This window comes from Tachypleus tridentatus, chromosome 11, assembly GCF_004210375.1.
Source record: "Tachypleus tridentatus isolate NWPU-2018 chromosome 11, ASM421037v1, whole genome shotgun sequence".
Taxonomy (NCBI): Eukaryota; Metazoa; Arthropoda; class Merostomata; order Xiphosura; family Limulidae; genus Tachypleus; species Tachypleus tridentatus.
The window spans coordinates 11,674,820-11,687,304 of NC_134835.1; the positions used below are offsets into that span (position 1 = coordinate 11,674,820).

General features: G+C 36.4%; 1 protein-coding gene across 1 annotated transcript in view; it reads right to left on the reverse strand.

The window, feature by feature from the left end:
* Positions 1-7,043: 7,043 nt before the first annotated feature.
* LOC143231292 (uncharacterized) overlaps positions 7,044-12,485 on the reverse strand; it is a 38,403-nt gene continuing 32,961 nt past the window's right edge. The window contains exons 2-3 of the mRNA XM_076465841.1: positions 9,666-9,871; positions 7,044-7,187 (exon numbers count right to left, since the gene is read on the reverse strand). Of these exons, the coding sequence (XP_076321956.1) occupies positions 7,044-7,187; positions 9,666-9,871 (350 nt within the window). The remainder of the gene's footprint in view (positions 7,188-9,665; positions 9,872-12,485) is intronic.

Below are 12,485 nucleotides of genomic sequence, written 5' to 3' on the forward strand. Positions count from 1 at the left end.
CCTTAAACATTTCATTTTGAGGATTTAATTTAGATTCGCAATGGCTCGAATCATCGTTTTGGTTTGGCAGATTTGTACTGCATTTGATCGAATTTTTTTTAAGAATGTTTTGGATAAAACAAAACAACATCTGTACTAATCTCAGAGGTAGAGTTTTAAAACTATACATTAAAACGATTTTAAACATGCAAGACAGCAAATAACACGCCAATATATTAAAACTTCAATTTGACGTTGTTTGACGGGGCGTTGGTCGTGCGAAACTATCGGCAATTGATCGATTTTGGGAATAGTGTATAAGAGTCACTTCCTATCCAGAATATTCATACACTCTGATTATAAGGTTGCGTTCAGATTGGGAATTTAAAAGTTACCAAATGTTAATATTCACTGTGTTTAAATACATTGGAAAAAATAGATAAATTGAAACTATGCTGCAGGGCTACTGTCAGTATGTACAGTTGTCAGATAGAGTATGACCGAAATTAGCGACGTGAGTTATAACGACTTGGTGAGACTCTAAAATCGTTTTGATTCAACGTGTTAAACTTATGTATTAGAGTAATCAGAATAATTGTTAAGACCCATTCCTGAATACAAAAAGTAATGCTGTTAGTAGAGCAGTAGTTAAGCTAGGTGTGTCTTAGTAATGTTGACACCCATTCCTGAATACAAAAAGTAATGTTGTTAGTAGAGCAGTAGTTAAGCTGGGTGTGTCTTAGTAATGTTAACACCCATTCCTGGATACAAAAAGTAATGTTGTTAGTAGAGCAGTAGTTAAGCTGGGTGTCTCTTAGTAATGTTAACACCCATTCCTGAATACAAAAAGTAATGTTGTTAGTAGAGCAGTAGTTAAGCTGGGTGTGTCTTAGTAATGTTAACACCCATTCCTGAATACAAAAAGTAATGCTGTTAGTAGAGCAGTAGTTAAGTTGGGTGTGTCTTAGTATTGTTAACACCCATTGCTGAATACAAAAAGTAAAGCTGTTAGTAGAGCAGTAGTTAATCTGGGTGTGTCTTAGTATTGTTAACACCCATTCCTGAATACAAAAAGTAATGTTGTTAGTAGAGCAGTAGTTAATCTGGGTGTGTCTTAGTATTGTTAACACCCATTCCTGAATACAAAAAGTAATGCTGTTAGTAGAGCAGTAGTTAAGCTGGATGTGTCTTAGTATTGTTAACACCCATTCCTGAATACAAAAAGTAATGCTGTTAGTAGAGCAGTAGTTAAGCTAGGTGTGTCTTAGTATTGTTAATACCAATTCCTGAATACAATAAGTAATGTTGTTAGTAGAACAGTAGTTAAGCTGGGTGTGTCTTAGTATTGTTAACACCCATTCCTGAAACAAAAAGTAATGTTGTTAGTAGAGCAATAGTTAAGCTGGGTGTGTCTTAGTAATGTTAACACCCATTCCTGAATACAAAAAGTAATGCTGTTAGTAGAGCAGTAGTTAAGCTGGGTGTGTCTTAATATTGTTAACACCCATTCCTGAATACAAAAAGTAATGCTGTTAGTAGATCAGTAGTTAATATGGGTGTGTCTTAGTATTGTTAACACCCATTCCTGAATACAAAAAGTAATGTTGTTAGTAGAGCAGTAGTTAATCTGGGCGTGTCTTAGTATTGTTAACACCCATTCCTGAATACAAAAAGTAATGCTGTTAGTAGAGCAGTAGTTAAGCTGGATGTGTCTTAGTATTGTTAACACCCATTCCTGAATACAAAAGCTAATATTGTTAGTAGAGCAGTAGTTAAGCTGGGTGTGTCTTAGTATTGTTAACACCCATTCCTGAATACAAAAGCTAATATTGTTAGTAGAGCAGTAGTTAATCTGGGTGTGTCTTAGTATTGTTAACACCCATTCCTGAATACAAAAAGTAATGTTGTTAGTAGAGCAGTAGTTAAGCTGGGTGTGTCTTAGTATTGTTAACACCCATTCCTGAATACAAAAGCTAATATTGTTAGTAGAGCAGTAGTTAAGCTGGGTGTGTCTTAGTATTGTTAATACCAATTCCTGAATACAAAAGCTAATATTGTTAGTAGAGCAGTATTTAAGCTGGGTGTGTCTTAGTATTGTTAACACCCATTCCTGAATACAAAAGCTAATATTGTTAGTAGAGCAGTAGTTAATCTGGGTGTGTCTTAGTATTGTTAACACCCATTCCTGAATACAAAAAGTAATGTTGTTAGTAGAGCAGTAGTTAAGCTGGGTGTGTTTTAGTATTGTTAACACCCATTCCTGAATACAAAAGCTAATATTGTTAGTAGAGCAGTAGTTAAGCTAGGTGTGTCTTAGTATTGTAAACACCCATTCCTGAATACAAAAAGTAATGTTGTTAGTAGAGCAGTAGTTAATCTGGGTGTGTCTTAGTATTGTTAATACCCATTCCTGAATACAAAAGCTAATATTGTTAGTAGAGCAGTAGTTAAGCAGGGTGTGTCTTAGTATTGTTAACACCCATTCCTGAATACAAAAAGTAATGTTGTTAGTAGAGCAGTAGTGAAGCTGGGTGTGTCTTAGTATTGTTAACACCCATTCCTGAATACAAAAAGTAATGTTGTTAGTAGAGCAGTAGTTAAGCTGGGTGTGTCTTAGTATTGTTGATACCCATTCCTGAATACAAAAGCTAATATTGTTAGTAGAGCAGTAGTTAAGCTAGGTGTGTCTTAGTATTGTTAACACCCATTCCTGAATACAAAAAGTAATGCTGTTAGTAGAGCAGTAGTTAAGCTAGGTGTGTCTTAGTATTGTTAATACAAATTCCTGAATACAAAAAGTAATGTTGTTAGTAGAACAGTAGTTAAGCTGGGTGTGTCTTAGTATTGTTAACACCCATTCCTGAAACAAAAAGTAATGTTGTTAGTAGAGCAATAGTTAAGCTGGGTGTGTCTTAGTGATTATCGTGACAGGAACGTGAACCTAAAGTTTGAAAAATCGTGTTCTGTTGTGGGAAGAACGTTGTTCACATGTGTGAGCAGACTAGAGTAGACCAAGAATGAAAGACTAGAGTAGACCAAGAATGAAAAGTGTTGAGGTTAACTCTTTGTCCTCCATCAAGTCTGGCCTGGTAGACAGGGCGTTCTACTACTAGTCTGTTTCTCCCGGGTTCGTATTACCTGTTAACTACTGTATGTTTGTGACTATATGTTCCTGTTGACTACTAACTTACAGTGACTACTATATGTTTATGACTATATGTTCCTGTTGACTATTAAACACTTACAGTGATTACTATATATTCCTGTTGACTACTAAACATTTACAGTGGCTACTATATGTTTATGACTATATGTTCCTGTTGAGTATTAAACACTCACCGTGATAACTATATGTTTATGACTATATGTTCCTGTTGAGTATTAAACACTCACCGTGATAACTATATGTTTATGACTGTATGTTCCTCTTGGCTACTAAACATTTACAATGACTACTATATGTTTAAAACTATATGTTCCTGTTGACTACTGAACACTTACAGTGGCTACTATATGTTCCTGTTGACCACTAAACACTTACAGTGGCTACTATATGTTCCTGTTGACTACTGAACACTTACAGTGGCTACTATATGTTCCTGTTGACCACTAAACACTTACAGTGGCTACTAAACATTTATAGTGACTACTAAACACTTACAGTGGCTACTTTATGTTTAAAACTATATGTTCCTGTTGACTACTAAACACTTACAATGGCTACTATATGTTCCTGTTGACCACTAAACATGTACAGGGACTACTAAACATTTACAGTGGCTACTGTATGTTTATGACTATATGTTTCTGTTGAGTATTAGACACTCACAGTGATAACTATATGTTTATGACTGTATGTACCTCTTGGCTACGAAACATTTACAATGACTACTATATGTTTAAAACTATATGTTCCTGTTGACTACTAAACATTTACAGTGACTACTAAACATTTACAGTGGCGACTATATGTTTATGACTATATGTTCCTGTTGACTACTAAACACTTATAGTGACTACTAAACACTTACAGTGACTACTAAACATTTACAATGACTACTATATGTTTAAAACTATATGTTTCTGTTGACTACTAAACACTTACAGTGTCTACTATATGTTCCTGTTGACCACTAAACACTTACAGTGGTTACTATATGTTCCTGTTGACTACTAAACATTTACAGTGACTACTACACATTTACAGTGGCTACTATATGTTTAAAACTATATGTTCCTGTTGACTACTAAACACGTACAGTGGCTACTATATGTTCCTGTTGACCACTAAACACTTACAGTGGTTACTATATGTTCCTGTTGATTACTAAACATTTACAGTGGCTACTAAACACTTACAGTGGCTACTATATGTTTAAAACTACATGTTCCTGTTGACTACTAAACACTTACAGTGGCCACTATATGTACCTGTTGACTACTGAACACTCAGAGTATCTATCGAACAGCATGTGACTCTTATTTGCTCACAAAGACTACAACATACCATTGGTCTACTGTATCATCGCACCGACTTCCTGTCTTTTTATAACTTTGTGCATATTAAAGATGACATATCTGTATTCAAGATGACTATAATGCATTAATAACGAATACTATATAAAAAAGAATCATTCCGACAGCGACCTCTATACATATTCATAAGAGTTACTGAATTATTTTGATGAGTGCTCTAAGTACCTACGATATATTTCATTTACTTTAAGTGAATGCTAAATACCCATAATTACCATGATAAAGTGTCATGTATGCATACATGTTATGGTGAGGAATAGACCGTACGTCGAATCATGTACAATTACTCTATCTCAGCTAAGACAATATTACCACGGTAACTTATTACATCTTGGAGGAATACGAATTTTTATGTTGTTTTTTGTTTTTTTGAATTTCGCACAAAGCTACACGACGGCTATCTGTGCTAACCGTCCCTAATTTAGCAGGGTAAGACTAGAGGGGAGACAGCTTGCCATTACCACCCACCGCCAACTCTTGGGCTACTCTTTTACCAACGAATAGTGGGATTGACCGAAACATTATAACGCCCCACGGCTAAAAGGGTGAGCATCTTTGGCGCGACGGCGATGCGAACCCGAGACTCTAAAATTATGAGTCGCACGCCTTAACACGCTTGGCCATACCTGGCCGCGAGATTTCAAATGAATCGAAATAAGCATTATTTAAACATTTAAAATATTTAGAGTAATGGATTCGTTTGTCATGAATTTCACGCAAAACTAAACGAAGCCTATCTGCTCTAGCCGTCCCTAATTTAGCTATGTAAGACAAGAAGGAAGGAAGCTAGTCATCACTACCCACAATCAACTCTTGAAGGATTGTTTCACCAAGGAATAGCTACATTATAAGCCACCTCTGGGGGAGCAAATGACGGAGATTTGAACTTGCGATACTCCGATTCGAACGAATTAACTCCCAGACTACGCGAGGCTTATTTGGATTATTATTAAATTAAGATATAATATTGTTGATTTGTAAAACTGTTAATATCTAATATTGTTAATATGTAACATTGTTAATATATAATATTGTTAATATGTAATATTGTTAATATATAATATTGTTAATATGTAATACTGTTAATATATAATATTGTTAATATGTAATATTGTTAATATGTAATACTGTTAATATGTAATATTGTTAATATGTAATATTGTTAACATATAAAATTGTTTTTCTGTTCACCAGAGTTTGAAGTTCTGTTCCTTTTCTTTTCCTTTGCCTTGGTATTTTACGTGTTTCTGATAACGCAACCTTTCTTATATATAACATATATCTCTTACTTTAAACAGGCTAATTATTTCTCGTAATTATTACTACATTATCTTGTAACGCTCACATTTATTAGTTTCCGGTATGACCAAGTGGTTATGGTGTTCGACTTCTAATCTGAGGGTCGCGGGTTCGAATCCCTGTTCCACCAAACACGCTCGCCCTTTCAGCCGTGGGGATGTACTTCTGTGACAGTCAATCTCAATATTCGTTGGTAAAAGAGTAGTCCGAAAGTTGGCGGTAGGTGATGATGACAAACTGCTTTTGTCTCTAGTTTTTACACTGTCTGATTAAGGACACCTAGCGCAGGAAGCCCTCGTGCAACTTCGCACAAAGTTAAAATAAACAAGACACAAATAAAGGTATTAGACAAAAATAATAATTATTTGTAAACAAAAAGATTAAATGAGACAATTAGATATTTTGATATATATATATATTTGCCGTACAACTTTGCTTCATTCCGGCCAGCGATTACATACAAACTAACAGGTTTAAAAACACTATGCAGTCAACTGTTATACCTTCAGTTATTAAATACAGTATAGACGGTTATTTTATTTTTTGTAAAACCTCTTGTAGGGTCTAAAGTTTTGAAGCTAGCGACCCGTGTTCGAACCTTTGTGACACCATAAAAATATTCCCCTCACTTTCGGCTATCTGAGGGTCGCGGATTCGAATCCCGGTCGCGCCAAACGTGCTTGCCATTTCAGCGATGGGGGCGTTATAATGTGACGGTCAATCCCACTATTTGGTGGTAAAAGAGTAGCCCAAGAGTTGGCGGCGGGTGGTGATGACTAGCTGCTTTCCCTCTTGTCTTACACTGCTAAATTAGGGATGGCTAGTGCAGATAGCCCTTGAGTAGCTTTGCGCGAAATTCAAAACAAACAAACAAACAAACACTTTCGGCTGCAGGTGCGTCACAAAAGGGACAGTTAATTCCCTGGTGCAGATGACGGATGGTGGTGCTGATTTGTGAAAAAATTGAACATTAGAAACTTAGATATAAATGTAAGGATGAGTATCACCATGCCAATTTTAGGCACGCCATTTTTTATTTATTTATTTTTTGTCATAGAGAACGTACATACATGGTGTTTATCAGACTCTACGACAAGTATCAGAATACGGCGCATATCTGTGTGATGTTTTATAATCAGGTAAGTAATCTGTGACCAACTGAGTTACTCAAAACCAGATTCTTACATAAGATAATATTATTCATGAGAAAGCTCAAATAAAAACAAGTGTCACATACCGAACGCTTTCATTTTCTTTTCTCCCATTACAGTTTGAAAAGAAGGAGCCTCAGCCGACGCCTCACATCTGTAAGTACCTTCAGTGTCGATGTCTGTTGCTTTAAAATACACGTGACCTTCATGAGACTTGTCCAACTGAAAGAAAACGGATCATTAATTTTTTAGTACTAGCGACAACAAATATAATTCTTTTTTAATTTCGCGCAAAGCTACTCGAGGGTTATCTGTGCTATCCATTCCTCATCTAGCAGTATAAGACAAGAGGAATTGGTTTGATTTGAATTTCGCGCAAAGCTACACGAGAGCTATCTGCACTAGCCGTCCTTATTTTAACATTGTGAGACTAGAGAGAAAACAGCTAGTCATCACTACCTTCCTCCAGCTCTTGGGCCACTCTTTTAGCAACGAATAGTGGGATTGGCTGGCATATTATAACCCCCCACGGCTGAAAGGACGAGCATGTTTGGTGTGACCGGGATTCGAACCCGCGACCCTCAGATTATGAGTCGAACGCCTTAACCTACCTGGTCATGCCGGATCGACAGCAAATGTTGGACTAATCGCAGTTCATTACTTGAATATAACTATGTGGAGCTAATCTTATAATGACTAATAACCTGAAACATGTTTCAGGTATTTAAATGCATAGATTTGTTCTGAATATGACTTTTAAGTTTTAACAAGTAAATGGAAACATTTGTAAATATTACAAGTCATTTAAAAATAGTTAAACACAGATATTTAGTTTTTATTTTGAATATTTTTACACATAAATATATTCATTTATTTCATTACGAGGAGGACAGGACTATTTCTAACAAACAAACCAACCGCTTTTGTCTCGTGAAATACATTAAACTTTGGAGATTTTTGTGTGTGTATTATCTTATAGCAAAGCCACATCGGGCTACCTGTTAAGTCCACCGAGGGGAATCGAACTCCTAATTGTAGCGATGTAAATATGTAGACTTACCGCTGTATTAGCGATTTTGTTTCACAGTCTTTGATTTATTCGATTTATAAACACATGATTCAAAGCGCTGCTACACAAAATATTTATAAAAATGTGTATAAAACTGAGAATATTTGTTTATAAATAATAAATGTTTTAGAAAGCGTAAACCTGAAACTTAAATGTATAACATTATTTAAGAGATGCATATGAAATCGCAGTGTACAGTTTTTGGAGTTTAATATTACATTGCTTACTGGACGAGTGGTGTTAGTCCGTCTTTAAGTGGCCCGGCATGGCCAAGCGCGATAAGGCGCGCGACTCGTAATCTGAGGGTCGCGGGTTCGCATCCCCGTCGCGCCAAACATGCTTGCCCTCCCAGCCGTGGGGGCGTTATAATGTAACGGTCAATCCCACTATTCGTTGGTAAAAGAGTAGCTCAAGAGTTGGCGGTGGGTGGTGATGACTAGCTGCCTTCCCTCTAGTCTTACACTACTAAATTAGGGACGGCTAGCACAAATAGCCCTCGAGTAGCTTTGTGCGAAATTCAAAAACAAACAAACCGTCTTTAAGTAAGTTTAAACGTGAGTTGTTTCACCCAGTATTTATTTATTGATTTTTTTCGTAGGTAGAATCAATGAAGCTCGAATATTTTTGTAATTTTTATTGTTATTCACCTGTATTGTATTATATCTATCCTCTGAACTGCATCAAACAATTTGAATGGTTTCATGCTCTTTATAGTTTTTTATAGACAAACATAAAGCTTTCTACTTTATAGACAGCCGTCGACTGTGGACCACACTCCAACTCATTGATATTAAATAAAGAGAAAATGACAGATTCTTCAAAGCTCTAGCTCCTCCCCTTCAGGTGGTTCTAAAGTCGAACTTTCTTTTCAATTTCAGTTACATATGTATGTTTGTTTCAGCACACACCCTGGAACGTTGCGCGGTAAATCAAAATTAAAGAGCACAGGAGAACATAATTGCTGTTTTCTAGCAAATTATTGTACATTAGTTATCGTGTCATTTATATTTGGAACAACTGAGACAAAATGCTGAAAAAAAAAAGAACTGTTTTGGTAATGATCAAATATTTTAAGATGTCTTGAATTCAATATCAGAGTTAAGACTTGTGAAATTATGTTAACGTGTGTTTACAAATTTGGTGTGACTCTTTAAAATAAAAAACAAGAATATATTTGTGTATAAAGTTACATTATTCCATTCCTAATAGGTTTTCTAGTCGTTTAGTTGTAAGCTTTATGGTTTACGACGTTAACATTCAGGGTTAGGTCCTCGCTGTGGGCACAAAGCGAATTTGAACGATAAAAACAAAACAAAACAAGAAAAACACAATACACTGACCTTGATGTTAAAGTGATGAAAATGACACTTAGTAGATAACCTATTGCTATTTATATTTATTTGAGTAATATATATTTATCATACGTTTTGCTAACAACATCAACACAAGAACTGCTTAATGTTTAAATAATTAAGATATACTGTTCACTGTTTAAGATATACTGATATAATGTTTAAATAATTAAGATATACTGATCTGGGGACCACTCTTGGAATAATTGTGTACACATCAGCTAAATGTATTATGATATTTTCTGGAAACTGACATCATAAAGACACATCTTTACTTACATCTATATAAACTCCTGGGAGGTTGTAAGTTTGGGCAGGGGGAATGTCACGTGGAACATAACGGTAGAACTCAGTTTCATTTTTGTACCACTTCACGGCATACAGGGCATCCGTTTCTAAGTCGTAGGTACAGTTGAGCCATGCTGGCTGGCCGGTAATTACTACATTTGGAACGTGGAGTCTGACAAGCTGGAGGCATTTGATTTCTGAAATAAACGTATTTTGTTTTAAAAATATTTTAACCCGATAGTTAATTCATTAACTAGTTGAAGTGACTTATTGTTTCATTAAAGCTGTCCACTTATGTCCATGTGTAGGTCTGTGAGTGTTGCATGCTGTATAGAGCATTTAAACGTGTAACATTAAAGCTATGATAAAGCAGAATCAGTGCTACGTAATACTCCCTTATTTCATTTTTAACAAGGTCACTGTCAGGGTCTTAAAACCAAAGTCATTCAGTCTGTCAGTGTCATAAGCTGCTCTCTCGGTGGTCTTTGAATGGAAGCATAGAGTCTGTAGTTCTCCAGTGGCCCGGCATGGCCTAGCGTGTTAAGGCGTGCGACTCGTAATCTGAGGTTCGCGGGTTCGCATCCCCGTCGCGCTAAACATGCTCGCCCTTTCAACCGTGGGGGCGTTGTAATTTGCGGTCAATCTCACTATTCGTTGGTAAAAGAGTAGCCCAAGAGTTGGCGGTGGGTGGTGATGACTAGCTGCCTTCCCTCTAGTCTTACACTAAATTAAAGACCTAATTTAGCAGTGTAAGGCTAGAAGGAAGGCAGCTAGTCCAAACCACCCACCGCCAACTCTACAGCTACTCTTTTACTAACGAATAGTAGGATTTACCATCATATTATAACGCCCCTACGGCTGAAAGGGCGAGCATGTTCGGTGTGACAGGGATTCGAACACGGGACCCTCATATTACCACTAACATATGATAACACTAGCTTTGCTTTAAACACAAAATTAAAAGTCCTTTTCCATAAAGATAAGCTCCCCCCCCCTAGTGGTTCAGCGGTATGTCTGCGGACTTACAACGCTAAAAAAAAATTAAAGTCGGGTTTCAATACCGTGGTGAGCAGAGCACAGATAGCCGATTGTGTAGCTTTGTGCTTACTTCAAAACAACAACAACAACCATAAAGATAAAGGGCTAGCATGTTTGGTGTGAGAGGAATTCGAACCTGCGAATTACGGGTCGAGCGTATTTATCACCCAGCCATGCCTAGCTTGTTTGGTATAATACAATAATCACGTTTGGCCAACATTTTGATAAAGTGTGTGTGTGTGATTCTTTTAACAAAGCCACGTCAGACAATATGCTGTGAATCAATCAGGAAACAAAACACTGTAACCAATACAAAACTGACTTTAAGGCTGCATCTAATGAAGACACTCACACAACACTAATTATTTGTACAAACAAAATGAACTGATAATAAAGTTGTTACTTTTTTGCTTTAATTAAAATACAATAATAATAGTAATAAGCAAGTATGACATTTTTATAGTTTTAGATTAATAGTAACGAATTTACTATTAAATGTTCTTTATATTTTAATATCGATGTTTCTGTCAGTTTGATATGTATTTAGAAACTCATGTAACTTATAGTATTAAATGAGACTTGTGAAATTTATAGTAGATTCTCAAGCATAAGAATGAACAATGTATTATGTGCGTGTATGTAAAACACTAGTGACTGCCAGTGGCCCGGCATGACCAAGCGTGTTAAGGCGTGCGACTCGTAATCTGAGGGTCGCGGGTTCGCATCCCGGTCGCGCCAAACATGCTCGCCCTTTCAGTCGTGGGGGCGCTATAATGTGATGGTCAGTCCCACTATTCGTTGGTAAAAGAGTAGCCCAAGAATTGGCGGTTGGTGATGATGACTAGCTGCCTCCCTCTAGTCTTACACTGCTAAATTAGGGACAGCTAGCACAGATAGCCCTCGAGTAGCTGTGTGCGAAATTCCAAAAACAAGGAATATAAGGAATAGTGATACTACACTTTCACAGGACTGAATGCAGATTTCAACTTATAAGGAATATTGTTACTACACTTTTACAGGACTGAATGCAGATTTCAACTTATAAGGAATAGTGTTACTACAATTTTTCAGGACTTAATGCAGATTTCAACTTATAAGGAACAGTGTTACTACACTTTCACAGGACTGAATGCAGATTTCAACTTATAAGGAACAGTGTTACTACACTTTCACAGGACTGAATGCAGATTTCAACTTATAAGGAACAGTGTTACTACACTTTCACAGGACTGAATGCAGATTTCAACTTATAAGGAACAGTGTTACTACACTTTCACAGGACTGAATGCAGATTTCAACTTATAAGAAACAGTGTTACTACACTTTCACAGGACTGAATGCAGATTTCAACATAGAAGGAACAGTGTTACTACACTTTCACAGGACTGAATGCAGATTTCAACTTATAAGGAACAGTGTTACTACACTTTCACAGGACTGAATGCAGATTTCAACTTATAAGGAACAGTGTTACTACACTTTCACAGGACTGAATGCAGATTTCAACTTATAAGGAACAGTGTTACTACACTTTCACAGGACTGAATGCAGATTTCAACTTATAAGGAACAGTGTTACTACACTTTCACAGGAATGAATGCAGATTTCAACTTATAAGGAACAGTGTTACTACACTTTCACAGGACTGAATGCAGATTTCAACTTATAAGGAACAGTGTTACTACACTTTCACAGGACTGAATGCAGATTTCAACTTATAAGGAACAGTGTTACTACACTTTCACAGGACTGAATGCAGATTTCAACTTATAA